We start from the raw sequence: 27,065 nt of genomic DNA on the forward strand, positions 1-27,065 counted from the left end.
ATATAACAAGCAATGTCTTATTATTATTAAATTAATTGCGTAAGTAGAATGGCCAAAACAAATATCGCGGAAGCTAGGTCTAGGATCGGGGGTGATCGCTGGAGATCCGAAATGAGGCGCTCGAGAGGAATCACCAATGAGTGGAGCGCGGGTTGTTTGGATCTCCGATTGCGTGGAGATCCGCGCGATCTCCACCCCGAAATTGCGGTGATCGATCACCACTCTCGATCTCCACTTCTTGGAGATCCAAAAATTTTCGATCCCCGAAGTCGGATGAGTCACGTTATAACAATCTTATGCCTGCCTACTGATATCAGAAGCGACTGACCGGATCAACTTAAAAATCTCAGTCAATACTAATTCTGCAGTGCAGATTTCAAATCTTTTGTCAAAACAAGTGCATGGATTGTAATTTTGGATAAAAAATGTACTATTTAATATCTCTGCTCGAGTATTTTTCTCAATAGGATGGTTTTCAAAATTTTTCAACACTTGAAATCACATACTTCTAAAATTGGTTCGGTTTCTATTTCCAAAGACTCAGCTCGGCGGGTGAGCGATAATTTCTTGAAGATTAGCATTAGAAATTACTATTTTCTGAGATACTGACCTGCAAAGTCCCTGCAAAATATGAATTTAATCGAGAAAAATCCATGCTCGAGAAAATTCAGAGCTTCGATCACCGAAAACTGGAGATCGAAAAAATCCCTGGGATTCATTTGGAGATCGAGCTTCGATCTCCGCGCTCTGGAGATCCAAACAACCCGCGCTCCACTCATCGGTGATTCATCTCGAGCGCCTCATTTCGGATCTCCAGCGATCACCCCCCATCCTAGACCTAGCGCGGAAGTGCTATCCTTGCCTCGTCGGTGCGACATCGTTGATGAGCCCTTCTCGCCCGTTGCGTGCCTTCTCTGTGAAGAGACTTTCGATCTCGGTTGCTCGCAGAATTTCCTACGACATCTTCTTATCGAACACAAGTTTGTCATCGGAGATGTTAACTTGATTTGGGATCTTGGCTCGTACATCAACTATTGGAAGAACAGATTTAAAGATTTTTCTACGAGTGAGGCGGCATTACTTCAGTTTTGTACAGGTACAGACCACGTAAGACCACTGATATTCATAAGCTAGTTATGAAAACAAACACGGGCGACAATGACGTCTTCGAATCCGAGTTTTACTACTTTCTCTGCGACACAGTCCCAGAAGATCGTCAGTTGCGAGAGCATTTGAATCACATGCGCTTGGACGTTATTCTTGAAAATCAAGAACGAGATCGATCTAGAGACAATTTTAACAAAATGTGTCTCTTTTGCTCGGCAGAGTTCACCGGTGGTTATAGCCAAGTCAAGGAGTTTTTCAATCACATGAGTGAGAAGCATCACTTCAATGTTGGACACCCAGACAACATGGTCTTCATTGACGATTTCATCGAGTCGATAAGGGGACGACTAGATGGGCTCCAGTGCTTGAGCTGTACGAAATGCTTCAAAGATAGAACGACGCTCAAGGATCACATGAGAAAGAAGTCGCACAGAGCTTTGAACAAAGAAGACAGGTCCTTCGACAAATTTTATTTGGGTAACCTAGTGAGAAAATCATTATCTGATCAAAAATTTAGTAAACTACCTCGAACTCGGAAAGCGCTGGACGCAACTGAACCAAGAAGACGACTCAGACGACGAGGCCAGTTGGCAAGAAATCGGTACTGAACCGATTGATCAGCACTTTTGCTTCTTCTGTGAGGAAGTATTTTGCAGCTACAAAAAACTCATCAGTCACTTGGATGAAAAGCATGACTTCGAGTATGAAAAAATCAAGAGCCAGCTGAGCTTGTCCTATTATGAACAGTTCAAGCTTATCAACTGGCTGAGGATGGAAAAATTCAAGAACGAGAGCGATGATTTGGATGTGATGGAAATAACGGAGAAAATATTGGCAAAAGAGTGGAATCAGCCCCAGGTAAAAGCGTTAAACGGATCTCTTAGAAATGCTTTAGTTTTATTTCCCAACATATCAAGACGACGCGGTGCTAACAACTATCGAGGACACTGATGTCCAGGACAACGATGAACTCTACGTATTTCCAGAGACTCTCGAACACCCCGAAGATATTCGCAACAATTCCATCTTAAAAAATCTCGTCGCTGATTTGGTAGGAAAAGATAACGCTCAACACAACAAGCACCACCGAAAGCCGAAGCGCCAGAAGCCGAAGCAGCAGCCTGTCAAGAAAAATCAAACCGTTCAAATAACTGTCGCCATGGATAATAAGATCGAGTGATGTTTTACATTCAACGATGTTCGTTTTTAGACTCGAGTCGGTAAATGAGCGATCCTGAGGGTCCAGTCGATCAAGTGATAAATAGCGATGAGGGGAATTCCAGTGACGATGATCTCATAATTGTCCCAAAAGAAGTGAATTGTGAATCTCCGGATGATGAGCAACTCATACAGTACATGCTGGCTGTAGAAGATATTGATAAAGCCCTTGAGAAGCAAGACTTCAAGAGCTTCATTGAAACGAAATTCGATGAAATTGAGAAGTTAAACAGCGCGAAACTAGAGTCAATTTGTTACGGGTTATAATTTAATATTTTAATTTATGTTTGATGAAATTAAATAACTTTTTGCAGCAGAAATTTTGACTTGTCGATTTTTTGAGCTCAGTAGAAAGAGCGAGAAATTCTGAGTCGAACCCACTTTCCCATGAGGAAAATTTTCTAGAGAATGACGTCACAAATGACGTCATAAGGTACCAAAAACCGAAAACTTTGAGTCGGTTTTTGAAAGCCTTTCCGATGGATATTTCAAGTGTTCTATGGGTCAAATGGAAGCTCAGGAGAAACTGAAGGTTCATTTTAGATGATTTTCGGAAAATTTCAAAAAAATTTGGCTCTAGAATTTTTTGAAAAAATTTTTTTTGTAAAAATAAAAAATATCAAAAATGAACCTTTAATTTTTGATAAGCTTTCATTTGAGCTATTTCACGCCGAAAATAACCAACTGAAAGGCATCTAAAAAGTGACTCAAAGTTTGCCCAAAATGGCTATTTTTGCCATCTTCTCAGGTCCCCTGTGACGTCATCGTCTGGTATTTTTTGGTCAAATTTTGACCAATCGAGTCAGAATTTTCCGGGCTTTCTTTAGAGCCCAAAAAATGAATGGGTCAATTTTTTTGCTGCAAAAAGTTTTTTAATTTCATCTTTAATTAATTAAATTTTAATTTATTGTAGTTTTGATTCAAACTGTTGAATAAATTGTGATCCTTTGAAAGCAAAAACCAGAAAGATATAGAAAAGAAAAAAGAAGAGGTAGACAACGAAAATAAAGAAATCAAAAAAGTCCTTGCAGATTTCGAAAATATTGAGAAGTGTATCGAAAAAACGGAGACGGCTCTTGAACAATTCACGAAAAGGGTGGAAGAAAATGTGGAAAGAGAACTCACTATTCCGCCTGAAACTATTCAAGAGAAAATTAACTCTGAGACGGTTTCTCCTCTGGAAGAAAAAGAGGTTACGCTGGATGGAAATCTTACGCTTGGCGACTCCATTTACGTTATTGTGGAAGAGACTTGGCTGAAAACGCACAAAATGCCGCATCTCATTCGTCGATGTATGCCAACGAGCAAGTGTGGTGACATGTCCCTCAATCGAAATTATTGGGATCTGCAAAATAAACTCACTGTCCCTCAGTGGTTTACCGGTCGCCTTGAAAAAGTTCTAGTTGCGAATGGAAAAGGAAGAGCCATTGACAGAGCAGAGTACCATGTCTCTCTGACAGGTCTTGAAGGCATCCCTGATCACAAATTCGGAGTTGTCGTTGATTACAAGAGGATCGCGTTTCCTCTGAAACCAGGAAAGATATGTCTCGGGCAGCGGATTATCGCTCCTCTGGATCCAATATCCGAAGGGGAGGAACACTACCATCAGAGAAAGTTCAACACGAAACTTAAAGTTGAAAATCAGTTGCTGTATCCCGGCTTGGTAGTCGAAATACCGAAGAGTAATAAGATGCGTCATCCGAATAATGGTCGGGCTTGTGTCTTCTTTACTTGTGGAATTTGGCGATATGTTGCCCCGGAGAAAATTCGCGCTGTTGCCGATACTTATGTGAGCAAGTTCCTAATGAACGGCGACTTTAACGAATTTCCTTATGAGCGAATCAGCAATGCTAGTATTAACAATAACCAGTGGTTGCGAAAGCAGAAAGGACAGCACTTCAGGGTATTCTCTGATAGATATATGATCAATAATCTTCTTGCGCCAAAGCCTAAAAATAATGTAAGTATAAAAATGATTCTATTTTCAACACAAAAATTCTTTAGTACAAGCCGAGTATCTCCTGCATGATAAACACGCCCCCTGGAGTATCAGTGATTGAGTGTCGATTGCCTAGTATCTTTCAACATCAGGCACAAAATCATGAGAACATGGAGCAGCAGAAAACATGGATATTCCACCCAGCAGAAATCGTAAACTACGACTGCAACATGGTTCTTCTCGAGTGGAAGTTCAATACGAAAGTTGCTCCTTTTTCGACCGAGCCATATGCACACATCTATCGTGAGTGGATATTTAAGGGTTCTCTCCAGATAAAGAAGCTTTTTGACCGATTCTTTCCCCACACTCAGCAAGAAGTCCAGTCAATAAGTAAACGACTAATTGCCCCTGCAAATAGACTCGGAAATATTGCGCAGAAGCAAGGTGCCAAAAAAGGAGGACCTGCAGATTGGACAACAGGTTTTTGTGATCTAACCGGCGACGATGACGCGATTGAAAATCTCGACTTCAAGTACTTGCCTCTCCCAAAATCAATGGTCAAACCTGGTAAAACTGGCCCCAGCCACAACTGCTCTACTGAATGTGCTGGATGGGTCGATTTAGCAGACCCTGCGGAGATTATTAAATCATATCCACCGCTGTTACGGCCGATGCTATTTGGGTTTGAACGTTTTCCGAGAGTCGGAACGAACTTCAAGCATGCGGAGTTTTCTCATGATATGCTCAACATGTACTACAAAACAGCGTGCAAGAAAGATATCAAAAATAGGGCAGAGCTTGACAAATACCTCGTGGCAACTTCTCTTACGGAGTTTCTCGAGCATGATTGCTTTTCCTTCGATAGCAAGGTTCAGATCAACCGACGGGTAGACAAAGCAAAGCTGAAGGGCTTCATATGTGAGGATTTCTCCGAAGGGAAAGAAAACAGACCCATTCCAATGTACAACCAAGTGGACAAAGATAGACCACCTAGTATGGTTTATTCGATTCGGCCGATTCTCCATCGTAGCGCTAGAATCAATGTAGAGCGAGATTTTCTCGTCAATTGTCAATGTACGGATGGCTGCCGAGCAAATTGCCCATGCAAACGACTAACCTACGAAGGTGCTCAAAAGATAAATGCTCTATACAAAAGCTACGAATACGGTAGACTCGTTGACATCCTTGCCACAGGCATCTTTGAATGCAACGTGAATTGCGGATGCAATAAATGCGCTCAGAGGCCTTGCCAAAACTCTATCGTCCAACGAGGTGTGCGCCAGGATCTTCAGCTCTACAAAACGTTCAAAAAAGGCTGGGGTGTGAGAACAATGAGTGACATTCCTTTTGGTGCGTTCATCTGCATCTACGCGGGCATTGTGCGCAGCGAAGATGAGGCCGAACGACATGGGAGAAAACTTGGTGATGAATACTTCGCGAATCTTGACTTTATTGAGTCTGGTGAAAACCTCAAGAAAATGATGAAGGACAAGAATAATGACTCTGGGCAAGAAAGTGAAGCAGAAAGTGAGGAGGAGAGTAACAGCATGGCGGAACCTGATGATAAGAAGGAAGAGGCATTCGTTCCTCGCGCCGATGAGCTGATAGGATCCACCCTGTCTGAAACTGGGAATTTACGACGCTCGTCGCGAAAACGAAAAAAGAGGAAATCGCCAAAGAAAGCCAAGGGAAAACCGAAGAAGAAAGCTCAAAAGACAGAGGAAGGAAATGAAACTGACTCAGGGGTGTTTTTAAATACTATCTTTTTTGGTTTTCAAAAGTATCTTGACAGTTTTCAAAAGCAATCAAAAGACGAAGAGTGGAGTCGCACACGTGAGTATTTCCAAACTGAGGAGGAGTTGAAGCCACAAGAAGATCGAGGAAAGCGCATCATGTACGTTATTGATGCCAAGCATCAGGGCAACTTTGGTCGCTACCTCAACCATTCATGTGCGCCGAATTTGGACACACAGAACGTTATTATCAACACTGCGGATTTGCGTGTACCAACTGTCTGTTTCTTTGCAAGACGAAATATAAAAGGTAGCTCAATTCTTCTAACATGAAAATAACTGTATAAAGCGGGCGAAGAGCTTTGCTGGGACTACGGATATGAAATCGATCCCGACCCAGAAAAGGGCCTCAAATGCTTTTGCGGAACCTCGGCCTGTCGTGGCCGTCTTAGATAAAAATATACATGTATTTCATCTGCTCATATCACAGCTGCCAGTCCAATTGACACATTTCTTTATCTCAACCCTTTTAACAGTTAAATTTAAAAAGTACGGGAACTAGAATGGGAGTAAACAACACTGAAGGTTCGTTTTTGGTGTTAACTACCAGACCAATCAAATTTGGGCCAGCTTCAACAGCTAATGCAGTTTTCTATGATGAAGGAAGGCGGGAAATTCTATCCGTTGATTCAAATGGAACCATTACTGGTACAGCTAACTTTTTCTGTAACATCGAACGTTTCTTTTACAGTCACATCTCACAAGGCACACATTCCGAAGAAAACTATTCACCTACAACCGACTGGTCAGATTTATGCGATTAAGCTGTCTGATTCTGGACTCGTTGCAACGCAACGCTCTCATGTCTCTCTTGAAATTTTCTTCAAGGACAACTCGTCTGGAATTGCAGATATGTCTGTATCTCCTTCTGTCAAGCAACAAATAATTTCTTACTTTTGGCTGAAAAACGACCAGTTGGCACTTGTCACTACCAAATCATTGGAACTCATTCAAATTTCCGTGAACACAGCGAAATCCAAACTGCTTTCGAAGCAAGAAATTTCCGTAGCTTGGTGCAAGTATTCGAAGGAGTCGTCTGTCTTCGTCATTTCTACTGGCCAAGAGATCTCGGCATATTTGTATGGCAAAGATTGCATAACCAAAATCGCCAAGCTCGACATTCCTCGAGTCTCAAGCTTGAAAGAAAAGGCAGTTTGGCTTGTTCAGCTTTACAAAACGACCTACATCTGTCATTTGATCGTGCAAAATGACGAGACTCGGCTTATTCTGCACCAAGTGAAGAAAAATTCCGTCACAGAAGAGGCTTTCATGATTCTCGGGTCCGCCAAAGATTCTTACACGCTAAATGTCGTGGACAGTCTTGTTGTCGTTCACAATTTGCAGGTGAAATCAACATCTGTTTTCGATGTCCGCGCGATCCCGTCTGAGCATGGCCCATCAATAACAGGCAGTATTGTGAGCATCAAAGGTTTGGCTCCTATGGTTCCTGGAAAACCAGTCAAATCATGGTGAGTTCTTCAGCATTTTTGTTATCTATAAATTATAATATTTTTAAAGCGTTGGTGAAACAACTAAAGACGGAATCTACATTCCTCAAATATCTTACTTCACTCCAAACATCATCGTAGACGTCCGCGACGGAAAACTCTGGGAACTCGAGCTACGTCTCGACAAAATCGGATTACTTTTCGAGAACGATGAACTATTCTTCCGGTTCTTGCTTCGCAGACGTTTTCACAAGGCCGTAGCATTCGATATTTTGCGCAGTCAAATCAAGAAGTCGGAACCTGTAGAACGAATTTGTCGTATTTTTGATCAAATTGTGACGATGAAGCCCGAACCAAGTTTGTCTCAAACTGATATTCTTCTGCATGTTTTCCAACCGTTGTTAACCGAGGGCGTATCGAGAGAAGAGTTGAGCAATTTGATGTTGCTCTTTCTTCGTTCACTGGACAAAATTGAAAAGGACGGAGAAGAACGCCTAATTTGCTTCCTTATCGATTGCTTGTTAAAAAGTGGTCAAGGTTAGAATATCTCTAGAAAGAATAGATCCTAAGTTTGTTTTAGCCATTGTGATCGAACAACTATTGCAGTGTGGCATTTTCCCGTCGACAAGTACAGTAGCATGCGCACTTTTGGCGCATCCTGAGACACAAGCAAGTGGTTTGGATATTCTCAAGCAAGATAAAAATTATCTTCATGTTGCAGAGGTTCTTCTCAATAAGGGCGACATCCCACAAGGTAAAGCATGAAATGAAATGTAAAATGATTCCTTTAGCACTAAAATACCACTTGGCAGAGCGAAACTACGACAACTTCAAGAGTCAAAAGTACCTTGACGCGGCGCTCAGACAAGACGATCAGCTTTTTAGGGATATTTATAGACATCTTGAAGGTAAAAATCGTCATAACGACCAGAATAAAATCGACTTATTTTAGTTGAAAATGCCCGAATTCTAACATCAACCTCGCCAAAAGGGCCATTCTTGCACATCCCTGATGAATACAAGCAGCTTTATGTGTCAAAATTTGGCGATGATGATCTTTCACAGTTTCTTTCTTCCATTCAGATAAAGTAAAATTTATCAAGTGTATTTTCTGTACCAACTGCCGATTCTTCATTCAAAAATCTATTCGACTTTCTATTGATTTTATCTACTTTTAGAAATGGTGCTTTTACGAAGGCCGAGACCAGCACCTCCATCGCCCGTGCCTTATGATCCCCCAGCGGAAGAAATCAGGCATGAGCGACAAAGATCGCCAACAAGGTAGCAATTCATTTTTTCCTTGCAACAAACCCATTTTTAGCGAAATGACAGCGGATGCTAGTTTTAAATCAAAAATTCTGCATCATCGAGTCACAACAACTCCTGCAACAGAGAAACGGGATGATCAGTCTTCATCGCGGCATACAGTTCAAGTAAAACTTGTCTATTCATTCTTTTACTCTATGAAAACATTTCAGAAACCGATGGAGCCCGCATATAAGCAACAAAAAGAAGAAAAGCTGCAGCAGCGATCATACGTCCTTGATACTGGTCCCGACCCATTCCCATATCGAAGGAACAAACCAAATATGCAAGAAAACTCCCTGCTCCATTATTACAAACAGATTGATGATAGAGAAGACTTTGATGAAATTGAAGAACCAGGATTTGAACTAGCAGACTTTTCTTATGCTGGAAAGATTGAACCTGTACGGACATTCGGAGGAACAAAGCAGCTTGGTGCTATAAGAGCATTCACGAGAACTCTCTGCAAAGACGACCTAACCTTCGTGGACATCAATGAACTAGTTACCTTGGATCCCGTTCCTACTCGCATTCCTCTGCATCAGTTCAAACTCCAGCAACAAGCACTAGAAAAACAAGCAAACAAGAACGAAGCTCTCCAAGAAAAAATCCTAAAATCATATGAACAACAGATTCCACCCTGCATTAAACGTCCAGTCAGTGAACTAGAAGATTACATAACACTTGAGCCGAGAGAAGAGACACGTGACTATTTGAACAGTAGAAATATTTCAAGAGAGATGCTTCACGGAACACCAATCGATGCAATGATTAAATGTACTCCACCAAGTCAGGTTACACAGTTCCAAGCAATGTCACGGGAGAATACGCCAGTAACAGTTGTTCATCATCAGTCAGCGCTAAAACATGTTGTGGAAGAATCCTTCCAAGACAATGGTGGTTACACACTTTCTCTCCGTGGCTGGTTTTTGAACCATCTCATACGACTCAATCCGCTTGAGAGGAGCCTCGTCTACCTGAATCTCTCTTTCAACTCATTTGAGGAATTTCCGCCTGCACTCTGGCACTGTAAAATGCTCAAAGTCCTCAAATTACGCGACAATCCAATAACTGAAATTCCTCCGGAAATCAGGGAATTGAGCAGGCTCAAAATCGTGATGTTGTCATTTTGTAAGATCGAGAAGATTTCAAAAGAGTTTTGCGAGCTCCCGGCGCTTGTTTATTGTGATTTATCGTACAACTATCTGTCTGAGGTGAGACCGGAATTCGGCCAGCTCAAAACGCTCAAGTATCTGAATTTGTCTGGCAATCAACTTCGTGGCTTCCCGAAACAAATGATGAAGCTTAATCTTGAACGAGTCAAATTCAAGAACAACTTCATGCGTGTCGCTTTTTGGAAAGACTTCAAGCTGGTAAAAAGAGATGATGAAATCAAGGAAGAAAATCAAAATTCCGAAGATGAAGAATTCTCGTGTGATATTTGCGGGGCTTCTGCTGGAGCTAACTCGTATACTGTTCTGCGACCGTGCTCAGAAATCTGGGGAAAGACAAAAGTTCCGTTCCTGATGAAATGCTGCGGCTGGGATTGTGCTCAGACGGCGAATGCTGTCCAGTCTGCAACCGAACTTTCTTGAAAATTTGTCTTTTTTGAATCATTCAACTTGAAATATTTATTTTTGTACCCCAATAAACTTATATTTTTGATAAATTCACAGTCTGTGTACCACTAAATTAGTTTTCTTGAAATCTATCGGCTCAAGCATCTGAGGTAATTTCTTTCAGAAATGGATACCCTTTTATCCCATTTCGACGAGACAACCGTGACAATTCTTACCGGTGATGAGGAGGTGCAATCATGCCTAACTGGGCTCGGCAAACTGAGCTGTGTAAAAACCTGTCACAGGTCCTGTTTCCTGTTTTTGGGGAACCTGTCTGAGTACCTGTGTAAAATCGGGTAATAATTTGGGCCTGTCCTGTGTACCTGTGTAAAATTGGGGAAAAAATTCTCTTTAGCTGTCCCTGTTCCTGTTTCTGTCTTAAACAGGCCTGTGTTTCCCGCTCAGGTCCTGACCGTAGACAGGTTCCTGTGTAACCAGGTCAGGAACTGCATAAGTCAGGGAAAATGTTTAAAGAAATCAATAGCGAAAGACGTAAAAGGAGTTCAACAATCAAAATAACCGATAAATTCGCGTCTTTTTGTTTCTTTGTAATATTTTTTCTCAGAAATATCCTGTTTTTTGTCCTGTCACAGGGCCTGTTTCCTGTTTTCTGACCTGCTCAGACCTGTTCATGCAGGCCCTGACCTGTGTAACCTGTTTGATAAGCTGTGTAAAAAAACCTGTCTGAGTACCTGTCTAAAATCAGGATATTTTTGCTTCCTGACCTGTGTACCTGTGTAAAATATGGGACAGAATTTTTTTTTCCTGTTCCTCTGTCTGTTCCTGACACAGTTTGCCGAGCCCAGATGCCTAATCCATTATCGAGAGATATTGGAGGAGATGGAGGAGGCTAATGATAAGATACGAAGACAAATTGATGATTTTCAAATAAAAACCGATGCTTTGAGAAAAGAGAAATTGTAAAATCATTCTACCACTATCTCTGAGTAGCGTTTATTTAGTCGGATGGAATTTATACGCGATCAAATGAATGATCATCCGGAATACGATCTGAAAGATGCTGATCCAGAACCGAGCGAGATTTTATCCACAAAAAAAGCTTCAGAAGACAAAGAAAACATTCAACCCTTGAAGGACTCAAATGTTACAGGCAAAAAGAAAACAGTCAGTTCAAAGACCGGAAAGCCAAAGAAAACCGCTAAACGCTGGCTGATTCCTCAGATGAATCTGATGACTGAAGGTTTTTTGGTTCGATATATTTGAAATTATAAAAATTTTAGAGGAGTTCAACAAATTGACAAGGCATGATAGAGGGCGACTCAAATACTTGCAGCTGAAAATTTATATGGATGAGGTTAGAAACAAAACGATTTCTTGAGGCTTGAAACCTGTGTTAGATAAATGAGGAGTTCCGCAAAAAGTACGACATTTTGGGTCGCTTCATGAACAAGGTCAAAATCACAGCAGATGAGAAATTCGCCGCGCAAACCTTCTTCAACGACGATGATGACGGAGGAAAGTACAACTTGAGCGAAAAAGAACTTTCTCAATGCTCTTTCTTCAAGAAAGGCCATACAAAGGTATTTTTATAAAAAAAATGCCCAAAATTAGTTTTCAGGGGCAAATATTGAATATTCTGAAGAACACAAGTCGCATATCAGAAAAACGAAGAGCCAAAAAGACCACTCTCTTCCATCTCACCGATCCAATTATCGAAGAAATCACCAAATAATGACAAACACTCACGTATTCTGCCACACTTTTTCCATTCCTAAAATACACTTAAACTCACATTATCACGTAACTTATGTAAAACTATTTCTCCAACAGAATGGAATCAGCGATCCGCAATAGCTTGCTTCAGTCCCTTGATGAAGTAGAGCTGGCCGTTGAGCGGACGAAGAAGGGACAAGGAGATTTGAGTTCGAGGTTGGCTGATATTCAGACCACAATTGCTACCTTGCCGAGCCGGGATACATCAAAGTTTGATCCCAAGCGTATTCAGGAAGCACAAAGAAAGCTCAAGGCAATTGAAGATACATTAGCTGCTGTGCAAAAAAGAGTCGATAGACTACACGAAATCTCAAGACCAATGTGATTTCTTCTACTCTTAGCAATCCTTCTGTTCTGTTTTTATGATAAGTAATTATTCATCTTTAACATAACGTTACGCACAAGTTTTATATGTTCTGTCAAAATAATCTGTTTACTATAATCTTTAATTATTCAAATGCCATTATTAATATTGTTACCAAAAGAATGATAAAGAACTAATATGAGAACGATAAGCATTTTGAATCCGATTGAAATTTCCATTGAATCGTTCGAAATCGACAGCAAGGATGTCGCTTGGTACAAAATCATTATTAAAACTTCCGACAGGACCTGGTCCGTTCTGAAACGCTATTCTGAATTCGATTCTCTGCACTCCAATATCAAATCGAAAATCAAAGGCGTTAAAATTCCACCAAAGAAAATACGCAAATCGGAGGACTTCCTTCAGTCTAGGAAAAATGAGCTGGAAAAATATTTGAATGAGGTCATAGAGGAAGTTAGCGAAACTGTTCCTATGGACTTGGTTACTTTTCTCAAGCTTGATTCCTTTGAGCCATATTCTATTGTCTCCGAGTTAGCGCTTACTTTGCAAAAGGTATTGTTTTCATATGTCTTAATGTTATTGAACAAAATAGAAAAAATCGACGCTCTTATCTTCCCTTCAACTGAACGCGCTCTCTTTCTTGTCCGCAGATTCGCCTCTCTATCAAGAAGTTGTCCAGCAGTTTTCCCAACTCAAGTCCGTCAAAATAAAGGGCTCTTCGAAAAACGACCTTCACCACAGCAGCCTATCGCGGGAGAAACTCGCGTTCAGCGTAGCGTATTTTACGGCAGCGCACGAACTCTCATTACATCATTGTTACGCGGAGAATATTTCTGGATTCGATCGCTTGAAAAGCTCACTGAGAGTGTTGTCTTTTGAAGGACAATCAAAGTCGATAAGCACCGTCCTCGCGAATGGAGGTAGAGCAGAAAAGAGAATTTCAATATTATATAATTTCCGTTTCGTAGATTCGGGTCCGTGGCAAATGCTCTCTCGAGTTAACTTCACCAAATCGAAGCTGCAGAAAGTCGATCTTAACATGGGTGAGTCATTCAAACCATTTCTCTTTTGATTTATTGTCAGATCTCTGCCCAAACCTGGAGAACTTGAATCTGAACGGAAACCGCTTGACTGACATTGAAAATCTCGAAACCCTGATGAAGCTAACGATCCTAGACTTGTCAAACAACGGTCTTACCGCGCCCACATTTCTCTCACTTGGGAATATTTCGATTTTGAACATTTCCGGCAATCAAATTTCATCCCTCAAGCCTATCGGTCGTTTACTCGGTTTGATGACCCTCAACGCTTCCAAAAACCAAGTCGAGGATATTGACGAAGCAACTCATTTGAACAGGCTGCCAATGCTGACTGAAGTTGATTTATCGGACAACCCGATCGCGCAAAAGCTTGACTATCGTACTCAAATACTAGCTAGAGTTCCTAGGAGAGCTTCAGAGCTTATTGTAAGTTCAGCATTTTTGCCAGCAAGAGAAAAACGCACGTATTCAGATCGATGGTATCATTCCGTCGAAAGAAGAACTATCAATGGCTGACATTTTCTGTGCCTTACGCGACGCCGAAAGCAAAGAGACCACAGCAACGCTAAATCGGCGCAATTTCGCACTAGAAACGAAAACGATACTCTAAGTTGCTTTGTTCATTGGTCGCGCCCAGATTGCTTTCAACCAACTTATTCCTCATTCAATTTCTGCTCCATGTTCCAGACCTACTTTAATCTTCGTACGATTTATCACTCATTCAACTCAAGTCTTTATGTCCCAAAATTAAGAATGTGCTCGTGAGATTATTTTCAACAAAAATGGAGCGTTTTTTCACGTTGGAAGCGCTGAAAACAGTGCCATACTACCACCTATGCATTGAATTGATTTTGATCTATTGTATCTATTGGCTCTACTTTTCTGGACCCCAAAGAGATCGAAGGAGAAGACCCGAACTGACAGAAGCGGAGAAACAGAAACTTATAGGTATTTTCTGTTAGACAAATAAGCATCGACATTTTTTCTGCAGATGAGTGGGAACCTGAGCCTCTCGTTCCGATCGTCGAAGAACCGCAAGATCGAATCGTCAAACAGCTCCCGGGGTCAAAAATTATCGTCGACGGTGATGAGTGTCTTGACTTTGGATCATTCGATTTCCTCGGCTTGAACAAAGATGAGGCTGTTGTGCAATCTGGGATGGAGGGAATAAAAGACTATGGCGTCGGAAGCTGCGGGCCAAGAGGCTTCTTTGGCACCTTTGATGCGCATATTAACCTTGAAGTCGAGCTGGCGAACTTCCTAGGGGTTGATGAAGCGATTCTATACAGGTGGAGCTAGATTGCTTGTATCAAATATATTTAATCAATAATAGTTACGGTTTTTCTACAATCGCCTCCGCTATTCCTGCGTACGCAAAAAAGGGCGATATTCTTTTTATCGATGAGCAATCAAACTTTGCGATTCAACAAGGTGCTAAAGCTTCGCGCTCAACCATCCGTTGGTACCGCCATAATGACATGGATCACTTGAAAGAACTGCTTGATTCTCAAGCTGCCATTGAAGCCAAGAACCCCAAAAAGAAAGCAAAAGTCACCCGAAAAATACTCATCGCAGAAGGCATCTACCAAAATACAGGCTCAATCGCTCAACTAAAAACGATGGTAGAATTCAAATACAAATACCAAGTCAGAATCTTTCTTGACGAGTCTAACTCGTTTGGCGTTCTCGGTGAAAGCGGAAAAGGATTGACCGAACATCTGAATGTAAGTTGTTTATTTTTTTCATTTTCTTTTTATATTTAGGTTGATGTGCTGGATATTGATCTGATCAGCGCAGAAACTGAGCGTGCCATCCCTTCAATCGGAGGTTTTTGCGCTGGCTCGGCATATGTTGTCGACCATCAACGGCTAGCCGGGCTTGGCTATTGCTTCTCAGCCTCACTACCTCCTTACCTAGCTCGTGCGGCGCTGACCGCTCTTAAAATCTTCCAGAATGAGCCGACGCGGCTGTGCCGCCTCCGTGCAAATGCCAAATTCTTTCACAAACTGCTCAAAAGCTGTAGAACACTCCAACGCCTTCGATCTAACCGGAGACGAAATAAGTCCTATCAAACACTTACTTCTAACACATCCAAATAATAATGAAAACCTCAATGCGATTAGATCGCTTGTTCAGTCAGGTGGGTTTTGAATTTAATCGGGCAATCTTGGTCCTGCTCTCTCCCAGATCTTGAAAACATAAACCAAACATATCATACATGTATGGATAGAGCTTTTAAAGATCTAGCAACTCTGCATTGGAATTCCAAAAATATCAAATATAATCAGTTTTATCGGAGTTTTTCCTTCATTACTGGGTTGCATTTTTTGAAAATTGAACAGTGCGAGACATGAATTCAGATTAGATTTCAACATTTTAAACGCCTGAAAACAGGTAATTTTTGGCTGATTTGTCATTCAAATGCAGAGTTTATCAACCTGTGGGAGATCGAAAAGGATCTGATTGTTAATTTTGGTGAAAACCGGCAATTCAGATAAAAATCGGTAAGTAAAAACCGGGAATTTCTATAGATTTCGGAAATTCCAATGCAGAGTTTGTAGAGCTCAAAAGCTCTTTCCAACCATGTGTCATATGTTGGGGGTTTATTAGAAAAGTTCGGAGCTACAGCCAAAGAAAGATTGCCCGATTAAATTCAAAACCCACCTCAGCTCAAGCGCAAGGGATCGCGCTCGTCAGTGGCGAAAAACTAGACCAAGATAGAACATGCAATAATATTTCAATTAGGTGAGTCCCCCACCTATCAAAGCACGTATTAACAGTGTTTTAAGACTAACAGTTTCTGCTGCATTTTCCGAGGAAGAACTGTCTTCATGCGTCGATGTTTTATCAAGCCTTATCAAGCAGCTTACAGTTTCCAAGTCCAGTATTTAAGCCTATCCACCTTTATTTTTCAGTCGCTCTCAGATTCGTTGAAATGGGACCTTCAAGTGCGTGCTAACTAACTTTGTAAAAATCCAAAAGCTTCGAGATTCCATTCAACAATTAAAACTTTGCACTTATGTATAAATCACTTATGTTACTTCAACTTTTATTTCTAAATATAATTTCAGTTAGAATTTTTTTAAGAATCTTTGTTTAGAAATGATCGAATGGGTGAAGTGAGGGAGTCAATATTCTTCGTCATTCTAATAGCAGTCGCGATTTACACCTTCTCTGTCTTTCAGTCCGATTTTCAAGATGATTTCAAGATCTCTATCTCCGGCTTGTTAGAAAGTTACGAAGAAATTGAAGGTCACACTGTTGAGGAAACAAAGGCTGAAGTGGATTCATACGATTTTGATGCTGAAAGAAGCTGCAATCAAACATTTTATGAACAGTCTCACGGAGACGGTAAGAAATTAAGGAATGCATCACATAAAAGATTTTTCAGAAGGAAGATTTGATCCAGAGAAGCTAACTGGCATTCATGTTTTCATTCGGCATGGCCATCGTACTGCTATGGATTCGAATCGAGCCAAGAAGACTACTCAAAGTCTCTGCGACATTCGTACGCCAGTTATGGAATTGATGAGAGATCTCAAAGGATGCTTCACGTAATTTTAAGCCCTAACATTTGATCTGACTAAAGCTTCATTTTAGTTTGTATTTGTCTTCAAAGATACAAGTCTATACTTCTTCCGAAAAATGTGTATCTGCTCAATTGACTTCCCTAGGGATCGAGCAGCACAAGCTTCTTGGTAGATATCTTCGTAGCCGCTATTTAAAATTTACCTCCGGCTTTACCGTCACTTCGACAACTTATACAAGGACTTTTCTTTCTGCTTTGGCCTTGCTTTCAACCTTCGATCCTTCTATCTGTTCCAACAGTGTAATTTCACCTACGAGAGATACTTATTTTCGGGCTGATCCCCAACCTTGCCAAAGCACGAACCTGTTGAAAAACTCTTATTACGAAAAGACATGGACGAATGTTTCGATTGACTTTCGACAAAAAATAACGAAGTTATTCAAAGAAACATGGATAGATGTCATTGCGGATCAGCTGTTTGTAGAGAGCTGTTCATCTTCTATTGTTTCTTATCAGTGCAAAAACTCTTCGTCTGCTAAACAGAATAAATGTTTATCAGCCGAAGAAATCGCTAATTTTACGAGTATGGTTTCTTCTATCAATCACGAGTACGTCAAAAATATAAATTATCAACGAAACTCTTTTCTTTCTGTAAAACCTCTTATCGAGCAAGTCTTTGCTGAGAGCGAAAGCTTTCGACTTTACTCGGGGCACGATCTTACTCTTGGTGCAATTCTTTCTTTCTTTGATTTCTTCCCCGATTTTCGAGTTCCCTTTGCTTCCCGGATTGTTTTCGAATTCTTCCAAGGTGATAAATTTCGCGTTCTTTTCAATGGTGTTCAAATTTTTCCAAAACTTCCGGAGAAAGTTTTTCCTGTATCAGAATTTTCTTTTGAAAAGAAATTCCATTCACTTTTTTCAAAGTCTACTTCAATTCAAGACGCATGTTCAAAACAGTCGATAGACAATTTTAGACGAAGAAAACGTCATGTAAGAGTTTAGATTACGTTTTTAGTTACAAATATTCAATCTAATCGTTATCTCAAAAGATGTTCCTCATTCACGCAAAATAGTTATTTGTTCTTCCCGAACCATTTATACTTCTATATTCTGGCTCTTATGGTTCCTTATTAAATAATATTAATATCAAAGAATAAATGTTTATCACTTCCTTCTTCAGAAATGGAAACTATTTGATTTCGTCAAATAATAATGGTCGTTCCTGGCCGTGGTAAAAGATTTTTCGTGGTGCTGGTCGGATTGTGTGGTCTATCCTTCTTCGTTTTCAATGTATGACCCTCTCATTTTCGCTTGAAATACAAAATGTCTTAGCTTATCGACAATGAAGGCCTGAGCTACAACTATCAAGAGCCCCTACTTGCAGATCTCAATGTTTACTGCAATCAACCAGATCAGCGAGTCACGGGCATGGAGGGGCATCTTAGCTCCAAGAACTTCGATCTCGTCGGTGCTACTATTTTCCTGCGACATGGCGAACGCACTCCCATGGGAACAGGTAGACTTACTCTCGGCGCGGCGAAAGCCGAAGCTCTACTTTCAAAGATTTTTGATCTGCGGTGTAAAATTGGATTTGCTCGTAATCTTTTGATTTTTCAGGCAACCTGAGCTGGAAAGAGTGCAACACGGGCGCCACGGTGAATCAGTTTATCTCGCGATATTGGAGTTGTTTACACCCCGTTGCGATCAGCCTTTTGCGAGGCCTTGCCAGAGACAATAAAAAGTGCCAAAGTGCACAGCTGACCTTGAATGGAATCAAACAACATAAGAAACTTGGCCAATTTTTTAAATATCGATATGGGTAAGAGAAGAGAAATGAAAGGTTGTTTAATTTTTCAGCTCGCTTTTCGGCCGAGATACGGAAATCATCTCCACCCAATACTCCAGAACAATCATGTCGCTACTTTCATTCTTGCTCGAGTTCAAACCAAAGTGGTGCCAAAATGAGAAGCCGCAATTTAATCTTACACGGGTGTCGCACAACTATCATTTCTCGAGGACGAACTGTGACTCTATCGATTTGTTGATAAATAAGGCGCCGAAAATTGACAACAGTACTTGGACCATCGACTTGGCGTATATAAAAAATCTTTTTGAGAACCCAGAAAACAAAGCAGATGATTGGGACGGAAGGTAATCCTTTGATACTCTTCCTTGATTTCAATAGCTTTTTAGGAGAAATCCAGAGTCTGTTGCGGATTACGTTACCGCTAGATATTGCGTATCGAAACGACTTCCAAAAGTACTTACAGAGTTTAGTCATTAATTATCAAGTTTCCCTCTATAGCTTTGTATGGCCGACCATGGAATGAGTGAACGAGAAGATACTTGCGTAACAATGGCAGACTATGAGAACTTCTTTTCCACGACGAATTCCCAATTCAAAAGCCGTGCAAATGACGTGAACTATCTCCGCTCACGCTATTTAGCCGCCTATCCCATGCTACTTGACTATGTTTTGCGCCCTATGAGAGAGTCTCGCTTAAAAATCCTTGCAGGTAAAGTGCCTTTTTTAGCCTTCGATTTATTATTTTAAAAGGACATGACATCGACTTAGAGGCTGTTCTTTCAACACTCGGGCATGTCCAAGGGGTCCACGTCCCCTACGCCTCGCGGCTCGTTATCGAGACCTGGAAGAGGCCCAAAATCCCACTCGCTTTTACCGAGTGTTACTAAATGGCCAAGTGCTGGCCATCCCCTCATCGCCTACTGCCGAGCACAACGCAAACGTCTTCGACAATCTAAAGCTTCTGCCTCACGCCGACTTCGAGGACTACATCTCGAACGTCCAAGAGAATCTTTTTTCGCACAAGGACGCTTTCAGTCCCGAAGTTTATTCAAATTTATGTAGCCAAACCTATACTGAACAATTGCTAGAAATGTGATTTCTGAAAACCTACTTTATAAGTGCAATCTTGCCAAAATATATAATATATTCCATCATTCAGTTCAAAATCTACCCGCGAATTCTCACAAGTTTACTTCTTAGATGGTTCGTCGTGGCGGTGGTGGACCACCTAACCCAGGAGGTTGGCAGACTCCGCCTGGAATGGTTTGATCCACGCATCTTTCAGTATTCATATCAAAGCTTTCAGAATCCCGAATTTGGCGGGGGCCGACCACAAGCACAATCAAAAGGTCTTCTTGGTGGGATTGTTGGCAGCGCCATTCTTCCGCTTTATCTTGTCATCGTTTTTGCATACGCTCTTTATGTTTTCTTCAAGGGTATGAACTTTCATAATTTTTGTGAGAAAATCCCATCTTTAGCCAGGAACAAAGACGCCGACGGCTCATCAAAAACATCCGACAGAAAGAAAGAAATCGATGATCTTCGAGCCCGGCTTGATAGAACTGAAAAGGCGCTGAACAAGCTCGTCCAGGCGACAGAAACGCTTCAGAAAGCCATTCCCGAAGAAGAAATGAAAAAGATCTTTGAGGACTTTTGCCTTGACAACAAGCAAGCTGTTGAAGACATTTCTGCTCAGTCTGAATCTACTCAAGAAACTTCAGAGGAAATCTCCAGTTCGGCAAACGACGATGCTACTGCTTCGGATGAGATTTCTGAATCACTGGACGCAGAAGAATCTCAGTCACTATCGGCATCCAATTCAGCACCTACTGATAGCGAGATCAAGCACGAACTGTTGTCCGAAGAAACATTCGACGACGATTCTGAGGAGGTCTCGGAGCCCGAAAAAATTTCCGACGAGATCGAAGAGCTTTCCGAAGAAAAACTGTCCGAAGATGAGGTCCAGGTCATCAATATCGACGATAAAAACGAGGACAGTGATGACATGTCGGAAAATCCGAATTTGCGTCAGCGCATAGTCAAATCGAATGAATCATCCAATGAATAAAGCTGTCTTTACCTATTCACAGTCTTTCTTGTCTACTTCTATTGACTTTTTACTTGTATTTTTCCCAAAACTCGACTGAATTCCAGATTTTTTGTCCGAAATGATTATTTACCCGAAAAATGTGAGTAAATTTATCTTCAGCATACCTCTATTTTATATTTTGCATCTTTTACTTCAAAAGCCTTTCCAAATACCTACCTTCAAAATCTTCCATGATTTCTAAAATCGTTGCGTTCGAGAAACTGACTAAAACTTTTATTTGTTGTATTTACTAATAATATAAGCTAGGATTTAACTTTGAGCAATAATTATTTATAAAAGATGGATTCTGAAGAAAGCCCAATCGAAACAGAACAGGCGCCAGTTGTTCCAGTTCCCGCGCCTGTTCCAGTTACAGCCGTGCCAGAACTTGACGATGTAAGTCTCTCTGTTCCAACAGATCCTGTTGGCGAAGAAGCTGAAGCCGAGAAAGAAAATGTCGCTGAAAACGGAGACGAAAGAGATGAAAATGTATCAAAGATTTTAAACAGGAATTACTATCAGATTGCGCATGATCTTCAGCAGCATGATGGAAGTGGTGGTAAATCACACTTCGATGAAAATGTTTTACCTCTTTCCTTAGATACTGGAGGTAACGGATCACTTCTACCGGAGGATGAAGATCCACTTGACGCATCTTCCTCTAAAAAGACCACCGATCATATAAATACAGAGGAAGAAGAGCATCTTGACGCAGTCGGTGGACCACTAGAAGTCGTTGTTGCGAATCCCGAGAAAACGCAAACCCCCATGGAGTCATTCATCACGTATGAGGTGAAAACGGAAACTGCCAGGTTGGAATACGCCGCGTCGAGTTTATGTATTCGTCGGCGATTTCAGGATTTTATTTGGCTCAAGGTAAAATGACATCCTTGAAGAAGCGCCCTATAAAATAAATCAGGAGAAACTCGAGACACATCACCCTGGTTGTCTTATTCCTCCACTCCCATCAAAACAGCATATGAAAGGCATTCTCGATAAATTCTCAGTCGAGTTTGTCCGGAAACGATGCATTCAACTCAACGCGTTTGTACGCCGGGTCTCTGCTCATCCAAAACTTACTCGTTCCAAATTCTTGCGAAAGTTCCTTACTCTTCCGAGCAGCGATTTCACGCTCGTTCGGAAAAGGTAAGATTATAATTGAATTATAACTCTCATCAAAAATAGCGAATCGTCCGGATTTGCATCTAAACTAACAAACATGACGAAGCTCATTTCACCAATGACCATCAAGCCCAAATGGACAGCTGAAAGCGAAACACAAGAAAAGCTCCAGCACAGAATGGAGGGCCTCGAGCGCAACACAGAAGTCCTCGGAAATATTGCCCAGAAACATATCGACTACTATGACTTGCTACTGCCGAGCATTATCAATTGGGAGAAGAGCGAGACTAAGGAAGATCTTTGCAACTCATTAAGGTACTCTTCCTTGTTTTCAAATCGCAAAATTTTCAGTAAATTTCGCGTTGCAACTGCTGGATCAAAGGAATGCGCAGAGACTCTTCACTCGAAGCTTGCTGAAAACATCCAGCCAGTATTTACTGAATATGGTCGCTACTCAGATTCTGTAAAAAGACTTCTGAAGAGAAGAGATGCTTCTCAAGCTGAAGTTGAAGATTTCCAGGAAACAATCAGTTCAAAAAAGGTATGCAAAGAAAAACATATTTTTCTATGATTTCAAAGGCCGACGAAAACGCAACGCGTCTTGGAAAATTCACAATCGCAGGGATGTTGAGTGGCAATAGCGAAAGCCAGCGACAAGAAAGAATCTCGAAGCTTCAGGTCGAAATAAAAGAGTTCGAAGCCGCGGAGAAATGCGCAGCAAAGAATCTTGAAGCTTTGGAAGAGGAGGCGAAGGATGAGATCTTGGTAAATAATTGATCGATGAACTTTCTTTTTATGATGATTTCAGAAATATAACCAGCAGCGCGCGTGACTTGGCAGATGTTTTCAGTAAATTTGCTCAGTATCAGGTAAAGGAAGTCCATAAGTAGCCATAATAACCATTTGTATCAGGCTTCGTACTATGAAGATATGGCAAAAACCTGGCGGGCTGGAACCTCGACAGATCTAGGGGAATAATTTTCAATTATCACTCTTTCCCAGCAGTTCCATTTTCTTACTGTTCTACACACGAGTTCTACTTTCCTTCAAATAAATATTGTGCAATAGAGACTATCATCTAATAAATATAAATAAAACCAATCGTACTGATTCGAAAACGATCTTGCATTAAAAAACTTCTGGAGTATTCCATGTATGTTACGTAACAGGTGCAAAATACCTTTGAATCTTAATTGATTTTTGCAGTGACAGAGAATAGATAGCAGGTAATAAGGTTTAAAATCGACTAGCAGACTAGCAGAGAGAGCATGTGCATAGAAAACATCATCTAAGGGACAATTTTCAGAATGATTTGCTCACGACTTTGCGGAGCTGGAAGGAGTTTTGTTCAACGACCGATTTTGAAAATCACAATTCGTCAGGGATGAGGGTTGAATTCAAGCTAATGATGCGGAAACCTTATTGTTTTATAACCCACAATGAGACGAGTCAAAGTGCGGCAGTTCGAGAGACCCCAAAAAGCGTAGCGTACTGGCTTTATGGGATTGCCGGAGCGACCATCGTTGCTGTCAGTCTTGGCGGCATCACGCGGCTGACAGAATCCGGCCTTTCTATGACAAGCTGGCATCTGATTAAAGACATCACGTGTCCAACGTCAGAAGAAGAGTGGCAACAAGAATTTGAAAGATACAAGACATTTCCTGAATACGAAGCTGTCCATTCTGATCTTACTCTTGATGGATTCAAGTTTATTTATTACATGGAATGGGGCCATAGAAACTGGGGCCGCTCTATTGGCGTCATGTTCCTTCTCCCATTTCTAGGATTCGCAGCTTCGAAGGTTGGATTGCTCCTTTTCTATAGATTTACTCATTGTATTTTTAAAGAAATTGTCGCCCCAAGTTTTCAAACGTACTCTCGGTCTGGGATGTTTGCTTGGATTTCAAGGCGGGCTTGGATGGTACATGGTGAAATCTGGTTTAGAAACGCCTCAAGATCCCAACGGCCCGGTTCGAGTGAGTCCGTATCGGCTATGCGCGCATTTGGGCACAGCATTCACCTTTTTCGTTGGCAGCTTGTGGACCGCGCTCGACATTTCATTTCACAATCGCGGACAGCCTACAGCACTTCCCGATCATCGGTGAGCGGTTTTTATATTCTCGAGCGCCTTATATTTTATTTTAGCTTGACAAATGTCCTCAAGAAGAAATCAATTGCCCTAGCAGCGTTTACTTTCTTTGTTGCAATGTCGGGCGCTTTCGTTGCTGGTAACGACGCTGGTATGGTGTATGGAACTTATCCCAAAATGGGCAATGATTGGATTCCTTCTGATTACTGGGATAAGCAGCTCAGCAAAGTCCGGAATATGTTCGAAAACTCGACTGCCGTGCAGTTCAACCACAGGACTTTCGCTCATCTTCTCATTTTGGGAGTGACATCGTGCTGGTTTATGGGACGAAAAGGTATCCTTTTCTGTTTTTGATTTTCATTCTAGCTCCATTTTAGCTGGGCTAATTGGACGACCAATGATGTTTTTAAACGCTGCCATGGCCTTAGTTTACCTGCAAGCATGTATGGGCATTGGCTGTCTTTTATACGAGGTGCCAGTTCCACTCGGGGCGGCGCATCAGCTCGGCTCTGTTTTTCTTCTCGGTTCGATGGTTGCATTTTCACACGAAATGCGCCGCGGCCGCATCCTCCAAGCTGTAAAAAAGATGGCCTAATAAACTCTTTCCAAATTTCCGTTCAACCCTTCGTGTTTTATTGTTCTGCATTCATTGACTTCTAATGAGTTATTACCGCAATCATAAAACCTTATTAAAACCAACGGTTTTCCCCCTTGATTCTACAGAAGGATAAAAAATGACATTTTTGATTTTTGTCAGCATTTTGCTGGTGAATTTGACAGAGGGAAGTGTGCTACTCAATACCAAAGATCGCGTTCTTGGCTCGCGACAAGACATCTTCAACAAGAATTTGCTGAAATGGATTGGTATCATTTTGGGTGTTGTCCTGGCCTTCGTCATTGCAGCTGCCTGCTTGTATCAGCGTAAGAGGGCGGCCGTGAATCCACTTGAAGCTCTGAAATCTCGACAATCAAAAGACAGTACCAAGCACTTTGACGTCAACAAAGGAAAGGTCACTGATAAGATTCTGTACTTACGCGCAAATTAGTTAATATTTAAGCTCCTAAAAGATCAATAGTCCGCTAAAAATGGTTTAATTGATCATTTTTTTAATTAATGACCGAGTCTGAGTTCAAGCCAGAATCACCAGATTCGATACTCGATATAAATCTTTAATCCCAGACTAAACTGGTTCTGTTCTATGTTCAATTAGTGACCAAAATCTGAAGCGATCAGGGCTCACGATGCGAGAATGGCGACGCTCGGCCGCAAATACGGCGATGATGGTCATCTTATTTCTGTTTGAGTTTTCCGTGTATTGAGATCCCGTCAAATACAAAGACTGAAGTATAAATATCGTCATTTTTAATTAAGGATAAACTAGTGATAGTTCAAAAAAGCGAGCGGAGGGAGTCGTTTATTAATTCATATGCGTATGATATGATTCCGAGCATTGTCTACGATATCAACTCGTTTTTTAGGTTTGTGTCGTTGACAACCCTCCGCTTGCGCTGCACTGGCAGACGCGCCAGCCGCTGAGGAAAATCGCCAAGCAAAGGGTCTGACAAAAGGCTACTGTATCAAAAGCCAGGCGGCTTAGTTAAGAAAAATAATAGAAGAAAAGACAGTATTTATAAAAGAAAACAGAGAGCCTTGATACGTCGTCGTGATTGTAAGTAGAGAGGCGAGTTTTTAATATGTTAAATGTTATCTAGTAATTGGATAACTTAATTATTGAGGGTCAGCGGTGCATATGTTTTGCCATTTTATGTCAACCGCGTTTTTCTTATTTGCGCTTGCTTAGTATGTTCGGTTTTCCCGCTGCTCAGCATTTGCTCAAAGTCATTAACATTTTTGCATATCTCCTGTGATCCGTGTATGCTGCTTGTTCGGGCACACACACAACAGCGCGCACAGCCGAATTCTGAAAATTTCAAAGAGCGCGTTACATTGAGTATATTTTTCGTTCTACAATTTTTATTTACTGGAGAGATAGAGCGAGCCCAGAGATGTCAGGCAAAGAACTTTCGTCAGCAGGTCGGATACTAATTGGAAAGGATATCATTTTTGATGTCCAGTTGACATTTTTGCTCGAGTAAGGAAAAAAGGGCGCGTTTTTTATCTCAAAGTCCCAGGAGGAAAGAACGGGAGGCCAGATCTGATCTAAGGCCCTCAGAAGAGAGCCCGGCGCGCTTCTCGCTCCTTTTTGAGGATTTATTTTGAATGGAACACAATAGGCTGTGAGCGGGGTTAACTAGAGACTTTAGAAATTCTGAAGCTTTACCAGCTGAGGTGCGGATACAACGAAATGGCGGATACAGGAAGGGTTGAAATTAAAATTGCAAATTGTGTTTTTTGTTGCTTGTCGATTATTTTTCGTCAAAATTTGATCATAATTAATAAAAACTAAACCCATTCGGTAGCAACAGCTGATGTCTCCGTGAGTTCCCGACGCCGCTCGTCTGGCGGCCTTCGTCGAAATGCCTCTCACGACATCACTGATCAAATAACAGACAAGAAACTTTTAGACTTAAAAAAGGTAACTTACGAGTTCAAAAAGAGGATTGATAATTATTGATCCGGGAAAATGGAAAGGACTCCTGGAAGTCATTGACTGATCGATTTCCTTTTCAGGTTGCTTCTGACGAATCCTCGTTTACTGAGGAAGGTGCCACTTCAGATGGAGAAAAAACTGAGTCCGCTGATAGAGAAAGTGAGGATGCGGCTACGAGCAGTGCTTCGAAATAGATTGACAGACTGCACTTGATAGACTCTGTTTGCTTCCATACTGTATAAATCTGATAATGCTCAACAATTTTACAAAATAAAGTTTCTTAACAAACATTGAGTGACACTTCTGCAAGGGCGTTCTTAAAATTAAATGCATCAATGAAATCAAGGAA

The 27,065-nt window shown here is 41.3% G+C and overlaps 11 protein-coding genes across 12 annotated transcripts; all 11 read left to right on the forward strand.

The window, feature by feature from the left end:
- The first annotated feature begins 615 nt into the window (after positions 1-615).
- On the forward strand, positions 616-2,292 carry LOC145704134 (zinc finger protein 277-like). The gene is made up of 4 exons (XM_081781572.1): positions 616-1,096; positions 1,135-1,584; positions 1,625-1,965; positions 2,003-2,292. The coding sequence occupies exons 1-4, from the start codon at positions 631-633 to the stop codon at positions 2,285-2,287; spliced, it is 1,542 nt and encodes a 513-aa protein (XP_081637698.1). The 5' UTR covers positions 616-630; the 3' UTR covers positions 2,288-2,292.
- Positions 2,293-2,331: 39 nt separating this feature from the next.
- LOC145701946 (histone-lysine N-methyltransferase eggless-like) lies at positions 2,332-6,521 on the forward strand. Its single transcript, XM_081779158.1, has 4 exons — positions 2,332-2,585; positions 3,280-4,285; positions 4,330-6,307; positions 6,347-6,521. The coding sequence occupies exons 1-4, from the start codon at positions 2,332-2,334 to the stop codon at positions 6,451-6,453; spliced, it is 3,345 nt and encodes a 1,114-aa protein (XP_081635284.1). The 3' UTR covers positions 6,454-6,521.
- LOC145701947 (regulator of MON1-CCZ1 complex-like) lies at positions 6,486-10,473 on the forward strand. Its single transcript, XM_081779159.1, has 9 exons — positions 6,486-6,705; positions 6,749-7,526; positions 7,576-8,042; positions 8,086-8,259; positions 8,297-8,413; positions 8,458-8,589; positions 8,684-8,786; positions 8,827-8,938; positions 8,984-10,473. The coding sequence occupies exons 1-9, from the start codon at positions 6,561-6,563 to the stop codon at positions 10,403-10,405; spliced, it is 3,450 nt and encodes a 1,149-aa protein (XP_081635285.1). The 5' UTR covers positions 6,486-6,560; the 3' UTR covers positions 10,406-10,473.
- Positions 10,474-10,518: 45 nt separating this feature from the next.
- LOC145701038 (uncharacterized) lies at positions 10,519-12,186 on the forward strand. The gene is made up of 6 exons (XM_081778268.1): positions 10,519-10,630; positions 11,240-11,349; positions 11,392-11,630; positions 11,671-11,744; positions 11,788-11,970; positions 12,009-12,186. Exons 1-6 carry the CDS (start codon positions 10,556-10,558, stop codon positions 12,120-12,122), a joined length of 795 nt encoding a protein of 264 aa, XP_081634394.1. The 5' UTR covers positions 10,519-10,555; the 3' UTR covers positions 12,123-12,186.
- Positions 12,187-12,203: 17 nt separating this feature from the next.
- LOC145701037 (nischarin-like) lies at positions 12,204-14,247 on the forward strand. The gene is made up of 5 exons (XM_081778267.1): positions 12,204-13,040; positions 13,081-13,408; positions 13,457-13,531; positions 13,572-13,954; positions 14,001-14,247. Exons 1-5 carry the CDS (start codon positions 12,666-12,668, stop codon positions 14,136-14,138), a joined length of 1,299 nt encoding a protein of 432 aa, XP_081634393.1. The 5' UTR covers positions 12,204-12,665; the 3' UTR covers positions 14,139-14,247.
- A 12-nt stretch (positions 14,248-14,259) lies between these two features.
- Positions 14,260-18,197, forward strand: LOC145701036 (serine palmitoyltransferase 1-like). The gene is given in 9 exon segments (XM_081778266.1): positions 14,260-14,476; positions 14,520-14,817; positions 14,862-15,252; positions 15,292-15,534; positions 15,536-15,668; positions 16,198-16,273; positions 16,318-16,879; positions 16,920-17,082; positions 17,129-18,197. Coding segments are annotated over 7 exon segments (1,410 nt in total). The 5' UTR covers positions 14,260-14,310; the 3' UTR covers positions 16,421-16,879; positions 16,920-17,082; positions 17,129-18,197.
- Positions 18,198-18,234: 37 nt separating this feature from the next.
- Positions 18,235-19,958, forward strand: LOC145702674 (2-phosphoxylose phosphatase 1-like). Its single transcript, XM_081779931.1, has 7 exons — positions 18,235-18,347; positions 18,390-18,573; positions 18,675-18,876; positions 18,915-19,208; positions 19,251-19,317; positions 19,363-19,573; positions 19,615-19,958. Exons 1-7 carry the CDS (start codon positions 18,270-18,272, stop codon positions 19,749-19,751), a joined length of 1,173 nt encoding a protein of 390 aa, XP_081636057.1. The 5' UTR covers positions 18,235-18,269; the 3' UTR covers positions 19,752-19,958.
- A 50-nt stretch (positions 19,959-20,008) lies between these two features.
- On the forward strand, positions 20,009-21,227 carry LOC145702675 (uncharacterized). The gene is made up of 3 exons (XM_081779932.1): positions 20,009-20,127; positions 20,171-20,300; positions 20,343-21,227. Exons 1-3 carry the CDS (start codon positions 20,065-20,067, stop codon positions 20,930-20,932), a joined length of 783 nt encoding a protein of 260 aa, XP_081636058.1. The 5' UTR covers positions 20,009-20,064; the 3' UTR covers positions 20,933-21,227.
- Positions 21,228-21,239: 12 nt separating this feature from the next.
- On the forward strand, positions 21,240-23,144 carry LOC145702673 (sorting nexin-7-like). Of its 2 annotated transcripts, none has more exons than XM_081779929.1 (8): positions 21,240-21,512; positions 21,555-21,829; positions 21,873-22,099; positions 22,139-22,390; positions 22,427-22,616; positions 22,655-22,840; positions 22,884-22,944; positions 22,988-23,144. In XM_081779929.1, exons 1-7 carry the CDS (start codon positions 21,254-21,256, stop codon positions 22,905-22,907), a joined length of 1,413 nt encoding a protein of 470 aa, XP_081636055.1. In that variant the 5' UTR covers positions 21,240-21,253; the 3' UTR covers positions 22,908-22,944; positions 22,988-23,144. The 2 variants fall into 2 exon arrangements, with proteins under 2 accessions (XP_081636055.1, XP_081636056.1); XM_081779930.1 differs by having other exon boundaries at positions 21,240-21,509.
- A 324-nt stretch (positions 23,145-23,468) lies between these two features.
- Positions 23,469-24,785, forward strand: LOC145702765 (heme A synthase COX15-like). The gene is made up of 4 exons (XM_081780032.1): positions 23,469-23,876; positions 23,923-24,176; positions 24,221-24,498; positions 24,542-24,785. Exons 1-4 carry the CDS (start codon positions 23,481-23,483, stop codon positions 24,757-24,759), a joined length of 1,146 nt encoding a protein of 381 aa, XP_081636158.1. The 5' UTR covers positions 23,469-23,480; the 3' UTR covers positions 24,760-24,785.
- Positions 24,786-24,918: 133 nt separating this feature from the next.
- Positions 24,919-26,990, forward strand: LOC145702766 (uncharacterized). Its single transcript, XM_081780033.1, has 4 exons — positions 24,919-26,199; positions 26,430-26,481; positions 26,584-26,701; positions 26,797-26,990. The coding sequence occupies exons 1-4, from the start codon at positions 26,172-26,174 to the stop codon at positions 26,908-26,910; spliced, it is 312 nt and encodes a 103-aa protein (XP_081636159.1). The 5' UTR covers positions 24,919-26,171; the 3' UTR covers positions 26,911-26,990.
- Positions 26,991-27,065: the final 75 nt, after the last annotated feature.

This window comes from Oikopleura dioica, chromosome PAR (genome assembly GCF_907165135.1).
Source record: "Oikopleura dioica chromosome PAR, OKI2018_I68_1.0, whole genome shotgun sequence".
Lineage (NCBI taxonomy): Eukaryota > Metazoa > Chordata > Appendicularia > Copelata > Oikopleuridae > Oikopleura > Oikopleura dioica.